The following is an 18,805-nucleotide window of genomic DNA, read 5'->3' as shown; positions in this document are numbered from 1 at the left end:
TAGGTCCACTTTTCGGTCATGTTGTCAGATCAGTTCTTTTTCCCTCATTAATCACAGTTACATAACAGAAAACACCTTTCAGTGTAAATTCATTTATAAAAACATAGCTGATATGTCCAATATAGTAATTTTTACCCTTCAGCTGTAAAAGACTGATAGGTATTGTTGTCACCCTGCCAGGCCCGCGTGTAATGTTGAACACAATAACTTGAGAAAGACTTTCGATTGATTCCATAGAGACCTTGGTCAAGGTCAAGGTTAGAAGCCAAGTGTTCTGAAAATCTTGTGAATATGATAAGAAGGTGGTCAGAATTTTGAAAATGATAAGATAGGTTTGTCTACTAGGAGGCTGACAACACTGTCGAGAAAGGTGGGACAGAGAGAGATCAAGTCCCCCTGACATCACATCTGATTGGGGATAAAAGGTCTTAACATCCAGCCTCATGTTTAAAATGATCATAGTGCTAAAACAGAGCTTCTAGTAAATCATTGATTTTGATGGTCTGAGAGCAGAGAGTCTCTATGGGGATGCAGTTTGTGGAGGATGACAGAAAACGAGAATCTGCAGAGAGGCGTGTTAGACTGCAACTCTACTTCCTGGTCCCAGCTCTGGATAGTCATGTTTTGGGGAATTTGATACATTTGTTCAGATTTCTAGGAATGAGAGCTGCGCCATCCATAGTGGGATAGATTCCATCTCCCCAGCCACCTCCTCCAAGATTTGGGGGGACACCAAGATGTTCTCAGACCAGCCAAGTGCTCTGGGGCTTCAACCAGGGAAGCATCCTTGTCAGATATCCTGAACACCTCAACTGGTTTGTTTCAGTGTGGAGGAGCAGCAGCTCTACTTTGAGGCTCAGCCACCCTTCTTCTGCAGGACCATTGGGGTCATGTGTTGGTCAGCAGTGAAGGATGGATGTCCTGGAGGTGTGTTTCCTGACTTTTGAGGCTAGCTACTCTGATATTTTTTTAAATGCTCAGCAGCCTGGCTTATTAATAAACTACCAAAATAATAACACTTAATATACCAGCTTTCATGTCATGAGCACAACCAGAAGGAGTGTTTTGCGACTTCCTGGTTGTCCAAACTTCTTTTTTAATTAAAGCAGAATCAGTCCAAATCTAAAAGCAAAATCAAATGAATTTATTATTCAACCAAATTGCACAGACATTTTAAAAAAATGATAATCTGGCCATGACAGACACACAGATAGAGACACATGGACAAGAGAAACTACGACTTTGGAATCTCATAGTAACTACCACTAATATATCCCCAGCACTGGGAGAAGAGCCGAGTTATTTTAACACTCCCATGCAACTACAGGTCAACACACAACTTCTAGCATCCTATACGTCTTAGAAAAACAGAAAAAAGGTAGTTGTAGTACGTGTGTGTGTGCGCTGTTGGAATGACAGGCTGGTTGTTGGTCGAGACCGAGTATGGATGGTTGATGTTGAACGTGGATCTAAAAGTCTTCAGAGCACCACTGTATACCCACTTTTGCAAAATGGCCAAACTCCTTACAATATTTACAAAAATATAAAATGTAAATAAAAATACAAACAAATTTTCTTTTTAAACACATTTTTGTTACGAAAGGAGGACTGAGGTGTAGAAGGTTTGCTGGCTGTCTTTCAACAGTGTCGTCCTCCGTGCAGAGTGGGCGCTGCAGACACTACTGATCTGTCTTCTGCTTCTTGCTTTCAACCTCATCCTGAAAACCGAGAAGATCGAGGTTAGAGGTGATGCTGCACAAAAATACAACACCGCTATTGATGTTTTGTTATCCCCCTTTTCACAAGTAAAAATGAATGTTTGCCAGCAGGTTAACAAAACATATTTCAAAGACGTGCTCTGAACTTTTCTATCCCTCACTAAAAAACGTTTCAGGTAAAGATAACATCCATCCAGATACGTGTTAAACAGGACATTGTTTTATGTTTTTATTATCATTATTATTATTATTATTATTATTATTATTATTTAAAGGAATCTTAGATAACTGTTGGATTATGCACTGTAAATCTGTAGGGTTTTTATAATTTGAAACTATACAGAAAACTGAGCTAAAGTTTCAAATATATGATATTTTGAGTATCAAATCTGGGTTCAGGATAAATAACACTGAAGCCCTTCAGTGTGACTGATCTGCTGTAACCCTAACTGTTCTTGCTGTTTTTAGCATAAAAAGCTGCTCCTGTAAGCTGGACACATCCTCACATCGTCATCGTCATCGTCATCAGCTGCTCTCTTCCCCCTCGGTCCATCAATGTCATCTTCTTCATCGTCCTCCTCGTCACCTGAATACAAAAAGATAAAGCTTGTTAGAATGAAACAGTAGAACAAATCGAGGCTTCAGTTCAGTATTTTTCACCCCACCTGGATCACACTGTGACTGCTGTGACTTCTAAACAGATGCAGATGCAGATGCAAATAATGCAGACAAATTTCTATCTACTTACATGAATAATTGGTCTTATGTGTAGTTATCCATCGTGTGTATGATTCATAATTTAGATATGTAGCAAACCCTTGGCCTTCTCTCAATAAGCTTCACGATGTAGTCACCTGAAATGGTTTTCACCTCACAGCTGTGCCTTGTCAGGGTTCATTTGTGGAATTTCTTGCCCCCTTAATGGGGTTGGGACCATCAGTTGTGTTGTGCAGAAGTTAGCTTGCTACACAGCTGAGAGCACTATTTGACTACTTCATATTATGGCATGAACCAATCCGCTAAGTACAGAGAAACAACAGTCCATCGTTGCTTTAAGAAGTAAAGGTCAGTCAATCTGGAAAATTGCTAAAACTTTGAATCTGTCCCCAAGTGCAGCCGTAAAACTATCAAGCACTATGACTAAACTGGCTTACACGAGAACCTCCCCAGGAAAGGAAGACCAAGAGTCACCTCTGCTGCTGAGGGTATATATTTCTGAGTCACCAGCCTCAGAAATTGCAAGCACCTCAGATTAGAGCCCAGATAGAGAGACTGCAGGTATCAGGCCTTTATGGCCAAATAGCTGCTACAAAACCACCACTCAGGAAAAGCAACAAGCAGAAGAGATCTGTTTGGGCCAAAAACAAGAAGGAATGGCCATTACACCAGTGGAAATCTCTGCTTTGGTCTGATGAGTCCAAATTTGAGATCTTTGGTTCCAACCATCGTGTCTTTGTGTGACACAGAAAAGGTTGAATGTTGAATCCTCACCCTATCTCTAAGAGAGATAGGGTGAGGATTCATTTCCCCCATTTGGATCTGTGATCTCATTCTTTTGGTCACTACAGCTTGTGACTGTGGGTGAGGGTAGGGACGTGGTTGACCAGTAAATTACAGACCCAATATCTGATTTACAAACATGAGGACTGAAAATTTCCAGTTTATCAAACACCACTGAGCAGTCCTTACCTTTAAATCTAACCTTTCCTCTTTCATATCTTTCTCCATCTCGGAGTGAAGTTAGCTCTCTTTCTTTTCTCTCCCTGTGTAATACAGCAGCTGAACCTTTAGCTAGCAACACACTGTGAGACAAGCTGCACACAAGCATCTGTGTTTGCTGATGTTTGTTGAGCTCAAAAACATTCAAAAATGTTGGGAGGTGTTACAAAAATCCAAACTCCTAAAATGACCCCAACACTAAAAACAACGCCACGTCTGCTTTTTCCTCTCACCTCTGCATTATATTGATTGACATGTTTTGTTGTTGTTCTGTTTCATCACCTCTTTGCTCAGCATGGCATAAAAAAAACCTACCTTCTCTATCCTCCTCCTCTTCGTCGCCCACATCCTCCTCATCCTCCTCTACCTCATTGTCTTCCTCACCATTTTCCTTTTCCTGACACGGTGAGACAGATTTATGTTGGTCACCAGTAACACACAAGGACTATCCACGTCCTAAAAGGTGCGAGAGGCGTTAACAGGAGCTGTTCTTACATTTTTGCCATTGGCAGCAGAGTCTTCTCCATTCTCTGTCTCTTCAGTCTGTTTCTTCTCCTTCAGCTCCTGAAACAAAACATATTCTCAGACATGCTGGCCCACTTTTATGAATGCAGGAAGAGCACATGATTAAATGAGATGACCTAATGACCAAGTGTGATCTCAGCATAACTCACTTTATGGTTTCAGAAAATTTTTTAGGAAAGATTATTTAGTTTAGAAAGAGAAAATTGAGCAAAAATGAGAAAAAGGTAAATATAAATTGCATTGACTTAAAGTTTAACTAAATACGACATCTGTCAAAAAACTAATGTAGTTTTGTTTTTTTGTTTTTTTGTTTGTTTTTTTTAATTGAACTTTTAATTGCAAAGCAGGAAAACAGCAGTCACCATCATATACATACACAGGACAAAGATGCATCTACATGTATGGCAGGACGTGGGAGGCAGAAAGAAAAAGCCAACAGCAATAGTAATAAACAATGAAAAAGGTTAACAATCGTCCCTTTGTTGCCAGGCTAAATCCCGTAAGCCCGATTTCAACCTCTGAGCAGAAGGAGTGTCCAGATAGGCCAAAAAAGGGTCCCGGTAGAAAAGGAAAGGTTTGTCCTTAAGTGCCGTAGAGAAGGCTTCCATTGGCACAATACTTATCACAGACTAGCCAATGGTTGATAGATGGAGCCTTATCAGAAATCCACAGTAAATGGTAAATGGCCTGTATTTATATAGCGCTTTACTAGTCCCTAAGGACCCCAAAGCGCTTTACATATCCAGTCATCCACCCATTCACACACTGGTGATGGCAAGCTACATTGTAGCCACAGCCACCCTGGGGCGCACTGACAGAGGCGAGGCTGCCGAACACTGGCGCCACCGTGCCCTCTGACCACCACCACAGTACCATAATGCACTTTCGAGCGTAGTGTAGCAGTATGTGAAGGAGATCTTTGCTGCGAAAGCCGGCAGGTAGCTCATCATTTAGTCCTAACAAGCAAGTCCTTGGACCCAGATGCAGTCGGCAATTAAATATAACACATAGCTTATCTATGATCTCCAAAACTGTAGAATAACAGCACAGCTCCACAGACAATGAAAAAAGGAACCAACAGCAGACTGACATTTGTTACAGAGATTAGGCAAAGCTGGAAACATTATGTGTCTCTTCTCAGGTGTAATATAAAGCCTATTTATAAGTTTAAACTGCCTCTCCCAAATAGAATTAGATGCCAAGGCTTTGAAAGGACGACAACACAACTCATCCCAAGCCTCAGCATCTATAACGCCTACGTCTGATTCCCATTGGCCCTTGATTTTGTTAGAGTTATCTATTCTAAGATCAGAGAGAATGTTATAAATCTTTTTAGTGATACATTTTAGTTGGGTAGTTTTTACCATGAGTGATTCTGTGGGAGAAAGACCAAACCCTCCATTAAAATCCTTCAATTTAGAAGTAATATCGTGCTTTACCTGAAAGTACTTCAAAAAATCCTTATTGGTCAGACCAAACTTGCTTTTCAGTTGATTAAAAGTAAGAAGAGAGTTCTCATGAACAAGATCACCCACTGGATTAATCCCTTTTTGAGACCAGTCCGCAAAACCAGCCCGAAGACCAGGTAAGAAGTCAGGGTTTTCATGAATAGGAGTAAGTAGGGAGAAACAATTAAAATATCCTTCCAGGCGCCTGACTTTGCGCCAAATAATGAGCATATTCTTTAGCACCATATTATCTTGTGTTAGAACTGTGGCTTTACCTGAGGAAATATATAGCAGGTTCCGCAACGGAATGCCCTTTAAAGAAGTGGACTCAGCGCTGAGGTAAATGGAATCCGGATCGTCCATAAACCATTCTGTAAGAAATTTAAACTGTGCAGCCAAGAGGTATTGTGGGAAGGAGGGAGCGGCAAGACCGCCTTTCTGAACAGGCAAACACAGAAAACTGTATCTCAGCCTAGGTCTTTTCTTTCGCCATATAAAAGAAATAATTGAACCATTTAATTTTGACAAAACCTTTTTGGACAGAGCAAGCGGTAACATCTGGAATAAATACAAGAGGCGAGGGAGGATATTCATCTTGACCAGGTGAATACGACCTAAGAGAGACAGAGGGAGGCTGCACCACCTACCCAAATCGCGATTGATGGTCTAAATCAAAGGGGTGTAGTTCAGACTATACATTTCTTTTAGATTCGGTGAAATCTTTACCCCTAAATAAGTGAAACCGGAGTAATGTAGTTTTTTAAAGAAAACATTTTCTTAAATGCAAAAATAGATAAATGATCTAAAGTACTGTAATGTCAAATGATATAAGGTATACATGCAACATAATACATAAAATAAAACTGTCTGTTAGGCTTTCTTACGTTAACAGTGGGAAAAGGTTCTGACAGTGTTGTATCTGCTGGATGACATAGATTAGGTATGTGTTCATGAGTATGTGACTTTGTGCAGGTGTGTGTCTGCATGTTTACATGTGCAAAATGATTGAGTGAGTTTGTTTTTAAGCCTTTAAAGGAGCATGTGGTAGGAGCGGTGAAGAAAAGTGAGCATATGCACATTCTGAAGATTTTGTCCTGCTGAACACAACGTTATGATGCTGCACATGTTAATAATTAATGTCAGTAATCATTTGGTGCAACGTAACAGCCCCAGGCCAGTGGCTCATGATCCACAACATTTTTATCAGTCTGTGGGGGAAAAAAGCTTTTCATTTTATATTTTTAAATATTAAAACAATTTCATTAACACAATATTTTATAATATTTCACTTTAAATCTGAAAAATAATGTTACAAAAGCTTCAAATAAATACTGTCTAGTACACCTCATGGCCCCCTTTAGACTCAGGTGTTACAGGTCACCTGCAGCAGCCTAATCTAAACGTGGTATCAGACTAAGTGAACAGTTCATCTGCATATTTTAATGTAGCCGTACGTCTGTAGCTTAACTGTAGATTTGTTGCTGTGTAGAACAAAGAGCCGTGGATGGAGCAGCTACAGGGTTTGCTTTTCTTTACATTGGAGTTTGTTGATCAGGTTCTTTGATGACGGGCTCCTGCCAGCTTTACCCACTGAAGGTTTTAATGGTCATTACAGCTAGAAAAAAGTTTTCACTCCAGCTGAGCTCAATGTGTCGTCTCCTCTTTGCCCTTTGTAGTGCACAGTGTAGACAGACGTCAAGCCAACGTTAACATGTGACATTATCATCACTGCTTCTGTTGTGTTACCAGGCTTTCTGTTGAAACACTGGGCTCTGCGTGGGCTTTATGTTGTCGTACTTTTTACTCACATGCATGCTTCTAAATACGTTTCTATTGCAGGTCTATTTTTTGTTACAAATGTGGGCGAGCGTTACAGTACGGAGGAGTATTTTTGTTTTCTTTTGTTTCTTTTAAACAAAATGTGCAGATTACAGTTGTTTACAGGCTAGCTTCCACAGCTCCTATACCCTCTACAAAATGTCTTGTGTGGTTGAGTTAGTGAAACAAATTGATCGACCAGCTTGTGACACAACCTACATCCTCTGTATTGCACATGGTGTAACCATCGATATCCTTGCACCTGTCCACTGCAGCCACTTCATTTTTTACAAATCTGTCCAACTCTTCCCTGACCAGATGCAGCTTTCTGCACCATCTTTTCAACATTGGAGTGGATAGACTGTAAAATCTAATTAGTTCACAAAACTTAAAAAAATTTAATCAAATATGCAAACTTATTGCCTAAAATAAATAAATAAATAAATAACGAAAAGAAAAACATACAAAAAGCTTATTTAAAATAACCAAGTTAGGGCAACTTATTAATTATGAGTACATTGGTCATAATTAGTTCTTACAGAGTTTTAAAAAAAAAATATGCAAGCTCGTTGCCTCAAAAAAAGAAATAAGCGTACTTAAGATCACCAACTTAGGACAGCTTCTTCATTGTGAGTACACAGCACTAAGAATATCTTGGATTTTCTGAACAATAGTAAATGTTTGGTCAATGACAAACATTTCAAGATCAATTATATTAAAAAAAAAAAAAAACTTCTGAAAAAAAAAAATTGTGGTAAGTTACTATTTTTAATTTGTCTACATACAAACTGAATGCAACTAAAATCACATTGCTTTTTATATTCCTTGAGTTTAAGAGATTTCTAGTTCAACAACACTCAGATATAAACACTGTCAGTATAATTAAAAACACTTCTCGTAATGTAGTTAAAATCAGCCCAACTTTTATTTTCAAACGCAAAAAAGTATATCAGCCAACATACTGGACACTGTTCTGCTGAACAACAAACAAGTATACTGCCGCTATAGTAGCCTGTGTTATTGAATTTTATTTTAAATATTACCAAATGTAAATTTCATATTTATTTGTTACACAATTTAAAGCTTTAATAACCGTATAATGAAACAAAGTCCTAGTTTCAATTTCTGTCTATCTATCAAATGTTCAGTGTAGTCTGTAGCTCTAACACCACATTTGTTGTGCATTTAAACACACAAGCTTGTAATACTTTAAGGATGTGAAGGTCCTGGCATTACTTTCAAAATGACTGTCATAGATTTAGGTGATTCAAATATAAGTGCCTGAAGAAAGTCTTTAACATTGTCCCAACATCCCCGTACAGTGGCAGTGGATGTGGGTTGGAGATCCAATGACCTTGAAGATGCAGGTGACCATCTTCACTGACCACACCATCTGTGACGGAGGACTCATCTCTCCTTGCGTTCTGCAAGGAAACAATCATATTCTTTAGAACTCATTCATTCTCTTCCGCTTATCCTTTTCAGGTTGGCGGCGGGAGGCTGGAGATAATCCCAGCTACCATAGAGAGGCAGGGTACACCCTGGACATGTCGCCAGTCTGTCACAACACATGAGACAGGCAACCATTTACACTCTGATTCACACCCACTTGCACTTTCGAATAACCAATTGACCTAACCACATGTCTTTGGTCGTGGGATAGTCCGGAGTACCTGAAGAGAACCCACGCCAACACGACCATGCAAACTCCACACAGAAAGGCCCTGGCCAGGTGGCGGAATCGAACTAATCACCGCGCTGCCCATTCTTTAGAACACCAAGTTATATTTGCTCTTAAAACATTTTTTCTGCATTTTAGACAATCAAGTTACATTATTACACTGTTTTCAAAAAATGCCGTCAATTTGATATAACCAATTATGCCATCCATCCATTTTCTTCCACTTATCCACAGCTGGGTCGCGGGGGCAGGGGCCTAAGCAGAGAACCCCCAGACCGCATGTCCTGGGTCTGCTCTGGGGCCTCCTCCCGGTGGGACACGCCCAAACCACCTCGACTGGCTCCTTTCGATGTGGAGGAGTAGCAGCTCTACTCTGAGGATGATTGCAGCTGTGGCCCCAATCCATCTGCCAATCTTTTGTTCTTCTCTCTGCTCATTTGTGAACAAGACCCCAAGATACCTAAACTCTTCCATTTGGGGCAGCAACTCGTCCTTTAGCCAGAGTGGACGCTCCACCCTTTTCCAGCTGAGGACCATGGCCACAGATCTGGAGGTGCTGATTCTCATTCCCGCCACTTCACACTCAGCTGTGAACGGCTCCATTGCGAGGCGGAGGCCACCACCTGGCTAACCAAGGCTGGTAGGACTCTTCCTTCAGCTTGATGCCTCCCTTCTGAGATTACCACCACGACAGGCACCAACCACCTACCGGCCGCAGCTCCTTGCTGCAGCAGCATCAGCTATGGAGGTGCAGAACATTGTCCATTTTGACTCAATGTCCCCACCCTCCCTTGGAAACTGTTGAACTGGGATATTAAGATCTCCTGAACTGGGGCTTCTGGCAGGCATCCCATGTGCAGCCTATATGCTTGGGTGTGACAGGTCTGTCCAGCATCCTCCCCCACCTGATCCAACTCAGTTGAGTTGATAGCTCAAACGTTCAGACTTCGCTATATACTGTACAGACATTGTGGTACCTCTAAACTAAGTTTGTGAGATATAATCTTTCAAGAAATGCAGCCCAAACTGTTGTTTGTATTTACTTACACAACATGTCTAATGAAATGTACACAAAGTCCTGCTTTAATGCGTCTGAGGACAACAGCATAATGCAGTCATATCTGAGGACTAATAACAAAGCACGAAAAGCTTGGTAAAGAAACAATTTCCCAAAGCCAAAGAATAAATTAGAGGAGTAAAACAGGTTGGTCTAAAGTATGATTAAACATTTAGCATGATTGATATAGATGACACTGAATATTACTAATCTACTGGAAAACAAAAAATACTTACCACTCAACTGATGTCTGTCCAACAGCTCCTTTTCTAGACTTGCAAGAGTTCAGTGTAATGTGGGCAATCATTAAACTCTTTCAGTCTAACGACAATTCTGCAAACTCTCTGAGAAATCTCTGACAAAGTAAAAAGAAAAAAGAAAGAAAGAAAACAAGAATAAAAACCAGCAAATTATTCAGAAGCAGATTAGATGCCTAATGGCTGTGCAACCATAGATAACTTACAACATAAAGTTCTGTTGTTTACAACATAGAACTTAATGTTGTTAAAGTTGTTACTTGTTACAGTTTCTTGTTACAGTTTCTAATAAGCAAGATGACCAGATAAAACTTGTGGCTGTGTTTATATCTAACACAGGCTACCCCAAAATGTTTCTGGATGTCTTAAATTTGACTTTCACAACAAAACTTGTATACGAATACAGTTTTTAGTAAAAAGTAATGGTATTAAGACTACTTTTTTAAAAATGTAACTAAGCAGAAATGTTGCTAGTTAAATAGAATAGAATTCAACTTTATTGTCATTGCACATGCACAGGTACAGGGCAACGAAATGCAGTTTGCATCCATCCAGAAGTGCTTTAGTGATATAGATATATTACAATATATATTAGCAATAGTATAGATATGTAAGTATACTACAGAAATGGGTCTATTATGGTATGTTATAATGTACACGGTATGAAGTATGTTGTGAATATTCTATAACTAAGTATGTAAAGGCTGTAGTGAGTACAGGCTATGAACAGGATATAAATATGAAAAACTATACAGAATATGAAATAAATAACTTTACAGAAATCTGAGATATACAGCTATACAGAAATGGGAACTGTAAAAGCAGTAATGTAAAAGCAGTTTGTTTATGTTGATAAAGAATGGCTAGATTTGACATTCACAGATGCCGCAGATGTAGCCATAAAGCATTAAAACAAATGCAGGAGTTTGAATACATGCTTGTAAATTATTGTGCTTTTGCCACCTAACAGTTTGTGTGAGGTGAAAACATGACAACGCTGCTAAGAGGCAAGGCAAGTTTATTTGTATAGCACAATTCAACAACAAGGTGATTCAAAGTGCTTTACAGAGACATTAGAAACAAGAACAAATAAAAAGCATGATTTAAAATTGAATAAAACAAGCAAATAAACTAACTAACTAATTAACAAACAAACAAACAAACAACAGTATATAAAATCAAAACAGATAAAATCAGAACAGTAGATAAAATCAGTAGTTAAATGTAAGTTTTGAAATTTAAGCTTAAAGTGTGGATTTGGTGCTTTATTCAAATGCAGCTGAGAACAGGTGAGTCTTCAACCTGGATTTAAATAAACTGAGTGTTTCAGCTGATCTGAGGCTTTCTGGGAGTTTGTTCCAGATATAAGGAGCATAAAAGCTGAATGCAGCTTCCCCGTGTCTGGTTCTGACTCTGGGAACTGATAAAAGACCGGATCCAGATGACCTGAGGGATCTGGATGGTTCATACTGGGTCAGGAGGTCACTGATGTATTTTAGTCCTAAACCATTCAGAGCTTTATAGGCCAGCATCAGAACTTTAAAGTCTATCCTCTGACGGACAGGCAGCCAGTGTAAGGACCTCAGAGCTGGACTGATGTGGTCCACTTTTTTGGTCTTAGTGAGGACTCGAGCAGCAGAGTTCTGAATGAGCTGTAGTTGTCTGACTGATTTTTTAGGTAGACCTGTAAAGATGCTGTTACAGTAATCAAGCCTACTAAAGATGAATGCATGGACTAGTTTTTCCAGGTCCTGTTGAGACATCAGATCTTTTATCCTTGATATATTCTTGAGGTGATAGTAAGCTGACTTTGTTATTGTCTTCATGTGTTTTTCTAAGTTTAGGCCTGCATCCATCACTACACCCAAATTTCTCTTCTGGTTTGTGGTTTTTAGGTGTATAGATTGAAGTTCTCTGGTGACCTGTAATCGTTTTTCTTTGGCACCAAAGACTATTACCTCAGTTTTGTTTTTGTTTAGCTGGAGAAAATTGTGGCACAACCAGTCATTGATTTCCTCAATGCATTTACCAAGAGCCTGTACAGGGCCTCGGTCTCCTGGTGACATTGTGATATATATTTGTGTGTCATCTGCATAGCTGTGATAGTTTATTTTGTTGTTGTTTATAATCTGTGCCAGTGGGAGCATGTAGATGTTAAACAGAAGGGGTCCCAAGATGGAACCTTGGGGAACTCCACATGTGATACTTGTCTGCTCAGATGTGAAGTTACCTATTGATACAAAGTATTTCCTGTTTTCTACGTATGTTTTGAACCAGTTTAGTACAGTTCCTGAAAGACCTGTCCAGTTCTCCAGTCGTTTGAGTAATATGTTGTGGTCAACTGTATCAAATGCTGCACTGAGATCCAATAAAACTAGGACTGACATTTTTCCACTGTCTGTATTCAGACATATGTCATTAAACACTTTGGTCAGAGCAGTTTCAGTGCTGTGGTTCTGTCTAAAACCTGACTGGAAGGCATCGTAGCAATTATTCTGTTTTAAGAAGTAACTGAGCTGTTGGGAAACTGCTTTTTCAATGATCTTACTTAAAAACGGGAGATTTGAGATCGGCCTGTAGTTGTTCATTTGTGTCTTGTCAAGAGCTGCGAAAACGTCTCGTCTCTTATCTAATGATTTATAAGCTCACCTTTCCCATTTCGAATCAACAACAGTTAGTTTCACTGAGAGAAATGTAAACGAAAAAGTTAAAGCTGCAGGGTTTATGTTTTTTTAACCAACAGAAGCCGAGAGGCGGCAGCATGCTACAAGGCTAGGCTAACACTGGCTAGCAAGTTTATAAACCTGACACTGCAAGAAGGCAGAAAAAGTAAATTATTTACTCACCAAATCAGCGCACCTCCTATAAGAATCACAGTAATGCCAACAATAACCACTTAAGCTGAAGCTTCTCCAGCTGCATCCAGGTTTGCTCATCATAGTCCAGAAACAAAAAACATACATGCCATGAAAGTAGAGGAGGAAAGCAGCCACATGGCATTTTTAAACCACATCATCTTATCCTTCCACTGAAGGAAGACTGCCTTTTGCAATTTCTCTGCAAAGTCATGCCATGATGAATTAAAACAAAATAAAATGACCATTTCACATGGTTTTAACTGGTTTAGTAGGCATTTGTATGACCTAAGATGCATGTTCTCAATAGTTCTTTGTTTTTGTGTAGAAACAAAAAAAACAAACAAACAAAATACTAGGAATAAAAAAAGCAATGAGAAAAAGCAAATCAAAAATTTATTAATTTTTTTTTTTTTTTTTAGCTGTACAGCTGGGTGACTTTATATAAAATTCCAATAGTGATACAAACTGTCAGATAATGAAGTATCTGAAGTACAATTTCATTAAGTCACCTACACAGAGGGTATGGCAGCCATGGCAGTTTGCCTTGAAAACAACAACCGTGATCTCCACATTTCAGCTTTCCTCAAAATAAGGAAACACCACAGAGAAAGCCTCTCATCACCACAAACCAAAAGATTAGACAAAAGACTAATTACCGCATCATCATTATTTATCTATGCCTAAAACAAATAGAAAACAAATACTCAAAGTGAATATTTTTGTCAGTATGAGCGCAAAACCTCTCGGGTTTTTCCCTCCTGTCCTCACCTCTGTGGAAATGGGATGCCAGTTATCGTTTACAAACACAGTGCTTCGACGCTTTAAGTTGCAGTTGGCTGGAAAAACAAAAGTTATTTTTAACAAAGTAGTTTTCGGTGCCTTTCATGAACGCTCACTCTGCTTTCCAGTAGCACGCTCTAAACAGAGCATATTTACATGAATGCAGCATTTCACAGGATTCCTTCTAAACATGGCTGAACAGGACTACAAATCTATTCTTCACTCGTGAAATTGGGGTACATGATGCTCTGTGCTGAGTTTGCATAATAAAACGCGCGTTTGCACCCTGCCACTCCAGGTCTTTGGAGTGGTTTTCCAGTGTCTGTGTGCTAGTTTAAGTGCTTGATGAGTTGTTGGACTGCCTCTGTGTGGTTAAGAGACTGAAATAATCTCCATGTCTCTCATCTTATCTGATTGCCATAAATAGTTCTTAAAACACTGAGCCTTTGCCTTGGGTTTGATAACTAAAGGCTCCACATTAAAACGAGTGGATTAGACTGAAATTTCTACTTACTCTGAATTATTCTTAGACACTACACTAGGTTATCCAACTAATTAGGCTGCTTTTGAAGGTGTAATGAATATTCAATTGACCTGAGGTCTGCTGATGTAAGAAGGGCTGATTACATTTGCAAAGAGCATATTATGAACAGCACATTATGATTGGGAGCTGAGCCCCCCTAAGAGTTTGAACCTAGAATGGCACCTGGTTAGACGAAAGGAAGGCTTCCACCCCTCGTGGAGCGCGCGAGTCGGCTTGCAGACAGACATGCACAGCTTCACGGGCACGGCTCGCGCGCCAGCTGTTTGAATTAGCGTGTACCTGTAGAACACCCTGCGCCGCGTCGCTCGCTGTCAGCCTTTGTTTGAAATGGAGCTGCTCGGAAACAAACTGAGCAGAAACCACCAGCGTCCCCTCGGCATCACTCAGTACTACAGTACCAGCGGGTACACGAGGCGCGAGGAAACTGAGACATTAAAGAAAACTCGGTTAAAGAAGAAGAGAGGCCCGAGGGTCGGGCACAGCAGCCTGCCTCCACCGTGACGACACGCTCCCAGCTCCGCTGAGGGCCACAGTAGCAGTGAGGTGGAGCTCCACATGCATAAACTCAGATTATTGCTCGATCGCGTCACTGGAGTTACAGACAACACAGAGCTGGACAGTTAGAAACATGCGTGTCCACGCCGTTTCACCGCAGCGGAACTACCATTTGCTTTTGTGAATGATTACACGAATACGTATCAGAAGCACTAACAATGAAGCCGATATTTACTATGTTAAACCAAAACCAGAACAGTAGTTTAACAAGACTAGATGTGGCTCTGTGATAGTCCCGCGGTCGTGAATGGAAACACTCGGTGCCGGGCGGGAGATAACCCACTCTGCTATCCTACCTCCATCCCTGAAGGTCTTTATTTGCTTTCGGTCACTGCTTCGACTTCTAAACGTTCCCCAAACAGTAAAAGTAATAGTTCTGCGCGCCTCAGCCGGTTCAGTTCCCTCAACTATCCGAGAGTTTGGCGACAGATCGGGACAGCCCTCACAGAACACACACCTGCATTGACGAGTACAGCGGCCGTATATGTAGTTTGTGAAATGACAGACAGGCATCCTACAATCTCTGCATGTCTGACTCTAAATGAAACTGGGAGGCGGTATTAAGCTGCCCACCGAGGAAGCTTAGAAATGTTCCCTGTGCCAAAACTAGTACCTTAATAAGCCCGTCTTTATTCCTCATCCATTAGCTCCGATGTCAATGGATGACAAATGTGTAGATTTATATTAGAATTTCGTGCATACAAGCAGGTCATAATGAATATCATCTAGAAAACTGGTAGTCTTCTTTTTCATACGCACTGTGCTTAAAATAGAAAAATTAGTAACATGTTACAGTTATAAATGGAAGCAAGAGTTAGAAAAAGCATCGTGCCCTGTCTCCTTCTATTGTCCTTACCTTGGTGCTCAGTTCTCCGCTGCTTTCCACCTGGCTGTCTGCCATATTAGATATATAAAAGGAAATTATTAATATCCAGTCAGAATATAGCAAAAAATAAAAATGAACGTATTGTAATTATTCCAGCTGCTGTGTTAAGATAATCGTTGCGCTGTCAGCTGCTTGTCCGCCAGCTGGAGCTCCCTTCTTTATAGAGCAGTGGGCGGAGAAGGGTGTCCAGAAGCGAACTGTGATTGGTGGTTTGGCTTTGACAATGTCCAGCCTACTATTGGCGAGGGGAAAACAATACCCAGCCCTCCTTGTGAGTGTGTGTGTGGGTCCTGACATTGATACACTATAAATCTCACACATGCTGTGTTGCACACACACACAGTGCATGTTTAACTTGAACAATTTCACAAGCTAGAGCCTGCACTTTATACTTCATACTACAATATCGTGGCTCAAGAGTTGGGAGTTCGCCTTGTAATCGGAAGGTTGCCGGTTCGAGCCCCGGCTTGGCAGTCTCGGTCATTGTGTCCTTGGGCAAGACACTTCACCCGTTGCCTACTGGTGGCGGTCAGAGGGCCCGGTAGCGCCGGCAGCCATTGAGTCCCTGAGGACATGTCAGTGGAGTGCAAATGTGTAGATTTATATAATTATATTAGAATTTCGACGCTTTACTATACAGACCATTTTACTGTCATACATCTGCTGTTCAGTTGTGTAAGAAGCATCGCCTAATTACGCGTATTGAAAGGAGCGATGCTGAGGTAAAATACCCCAACAGCATAATGGGCAGGCACCTAGATTTTACTTCAGTAAAAGTACTAAAGTATTTCCAGTGTCATTTAAAAAGCTGTCATCATGCTATATTACACTACTTCTATTATTATTATTATTATTATTATTATTATCATTATTATTATTATCCTTCGGAAGTGAACATGCAATAAGATTTTCTTTGACTTTTTTTAAAGGAATAATGCAATCAGTTTCTCTCAGTACTACATGTATGAATTGTATGTGTAGTGGTTGTTATATATGCTTAGCCTACGTGCCAAGATGTGCCAAGATCGCATTTTATGTTCGTTTTTTTCGTAACTGACTATTGCTTCTATTGTCTTTCTATTTGTTCCCAGTTATAGTACTTCTGTATAAGAATGGGAAAGAGAAAGGCTGGACAAGGTAGCGAGATATAGAGAGGAGGGAGAGGAGGGAGGACGGAAGCTTGGTGGCAGGATTGGAAAGGCGTTATGGATCCAAAGGAGGAGAAAGTGTGAACATATTAATATGAAAATATTCTCTGTGGACAGGGCTGCATTTTTTTTTTTGGACATTTTCATAATGCGTAGTAGGTTCTTTACTATTAAAGGAAATATTCAATAATCCTAGTAAGACGTTAATACTGGAACTACAAAGTGAAGAAGAACGCTACACTGATTGAATCCGTCCTGTAATCAGGATAGCTTGCATTAAAAATCCCACAGAGGGCTTCGGGGGCTTCCCTCACCAACATGGCGAGTCTTGGAGTCCGTATTGCGTCTTGAATGTTTAACATTTGTCCTGATTGGTTAGCAAACCGGAGTTAACGTAAAACTGACGCTTTGCGCCATGTGAGTGGCTGACAGAGCTGCCAATCACGCAGAGCCGCTTATGAAAGTGTGCGCGCTGTCGGGCAACAGACAAAGACAGGAGCGAATCGGAAGCAGGTGGACGGGCTGTTTCTGAGCTGCTCTCAGGCCTCAGAACTCAAATGAAAGAACCTGAAATAACGCATTTCGTACTTTTAAATTAAAGTTACGTAATGTTTGAACACATTACAGAGCAAACTATGAACCAGTATGTAACAAAAGGAGAGATCCTTAACACACGGTTAAATTCTTTTGTCTTTTTATATCGTCTGTGTCACTTTTCATCAGAGACATCCCAGAGGTCTTGGAGGTGGAGAAGAAATTCCAAATATGAGCGATCAGATGGTTGCAGTGGGCACAGCAATCCTGGAAGAACCAATGTGGTCGATCTCCATCTCTGCTGAGACTGCAGATGCTTGGCTCAGAATTTGGCTTGAACAGCCCATAGGGCCAACCTGGCCTGTATCAACAGTCTGGCTGCTGTTGACAATGTAAAAATAATAATATGGGCAATGTTTTCTTGGATCATTTTAAATACCAACAAATCATTGTTGCTGGTCTTTACTGCCACAACCTACCCTTTTCTAATGACCACCTGAGTGCCCCTCCAAGTCACAATCATGTAAATAGAGAAAACAATAGTACCAAGCATTCTAACCAGTGGGTGGTATGAAGGAGGATGCAATTGATGTTTCTTTCGGAGTAATTAATGTTTGATTTTAATTAGGGCTATAGAGTAATCCATCGATTAACCAAGAAATCACATAAGAAATACTTTTGTCTTATTAATGAGCCTTTGGAAAGCTTCATCAAATACATATTATATAAATAATATACAATGATTACTGTCATATAGATAACAGAAAGCGAGAAAGACCAAGACTGGTGGGTGAGCTCCATTTCCTCACATCAGCAGAGAGAGCGTGGCACACTGTGATGTATAATAATTCAAATATGTCAATAAAAACCGACTCTGCTTTCAAGAAGAAAAATAACACAGGAGGGTTTTTTAGCTCTGATTCTGTCTGGTCTCTAGTTTTTTTCTTGAATTGTGCAGGGCTTGTCTGCATCTTACACTTGGTATACGTGACGTGACCTGAACATAGGACAAGGACTATCAAAATAAAACAGGAAGCACAACAAATAGTCAGACGTGGACGGAGACACACAACCTTAATGCTGGGAACAGGGGGGCATGACTGATTTGGAGAGACAGAGAGGGCACCTGGAACACGGAGTCAGAAACCTAAAGACTAAAAACTATAACATAAGCACAAAAACAATAAAGAGAACCAAAACAATGACTGACACAAAACCAAGGAATATTAACAAAACTCAAAAAGACATGAACACTGGGTCACCACACCCAGGACCAT

General features: G+C 40.3%; 1 protein-coding gene and 1 long non-coding RNA gene across 2 annotated transcripts; both read right to left on the bottom strand.

Moving 5' to 3' along the window:
• Nucleotides 1–1,123: 1,123 nt before the first annotated feature.
• LOC105941354 (uncharacterized) lies at nt 1,124–16,001 on the bottom strand. Its single transcript, XM_012924154.3, has 5 exons — nt 15,817–16,001; nt 3,933–4,001; nt 3,753–3,834; nt 2,225–2,304; nt 1,124–1,718 (listed from the first exon to the last, which is right to left on the bottom strand). The coding sequence occupies exons 1-5, from the start codon at nt 15,859–15,861 to the stop codon at nt 1,680–1,682; spliced, it is 315 nt and encodes a 104-aa protein (XP_012779608.1). The 5' UTR covers nt 15,862–16,001; the 3' UTR covers nt 1,124–1,679.
• LOC101478375 (uncharacterized) lies at nt 8,130–15,810 on the bottom strand. The gene is made up of 3 exons (XR_001167963.3): nt 13,070–15,810; nt 10,203–10,321; nt 8,130–8,652 (listed from the first exon to the last, which is right to left on the bottom strand). It is a non-coding gene; the product is annotated as an uncharacterized LOC101478375 (long non-coding RNA).
• Nucleotides 16,002–18,805: the final 2,804 nt, after the last annotated feature.

The sequence above is a fragment of the Maylandia zebra genome, linkage group LG17 (genome assembly GCF_041146795.1).
Source record: "Maylandia zebra isolate NMK-2024a linkage group LG17, Mzebra_GT3a, whole genome shotgun sequence".
NCBI classification, from domain to species: domain Eukaryota; kingdom Metazoa; phylum Chordata; class Actinopteri; order Cichliformes; family Cichlidae; genus Maylandia; species Maylandia zebra.
Note: the sequence above shows the minus strand (reverse complement) of the source record. Positions and strands in the feature narration are given on the sequence as shown.

What these genes read in the sequence shown, in the direction of transcription:
- LOC105941354 (XM_012924154.3), bottom strand. Translation starts at nt 15,861, where the DNA reads ATGGCAGACAGCCAGGTGGAAAGCAGCGGAGAACTGAGCACCAAG. An exon ending in AGAGGAGGAGGATAGAGAAG is followed by an intron (nt 2,305 to 3,752) that starts GTAGGTTTTTTT and finishes TTTTGTATTCAG; the next exon opens with GTGACGAGGAGGACGATGAA. An exon ending in ATGACGATGACGATGACGAT is followed by an intron (nt 1,719 to 2,224) that starts GTGAGGATGTGT and finishes CTCGGTTTTCAG; the next exon opens with GATGAGGTTGAAAGCAAGAA.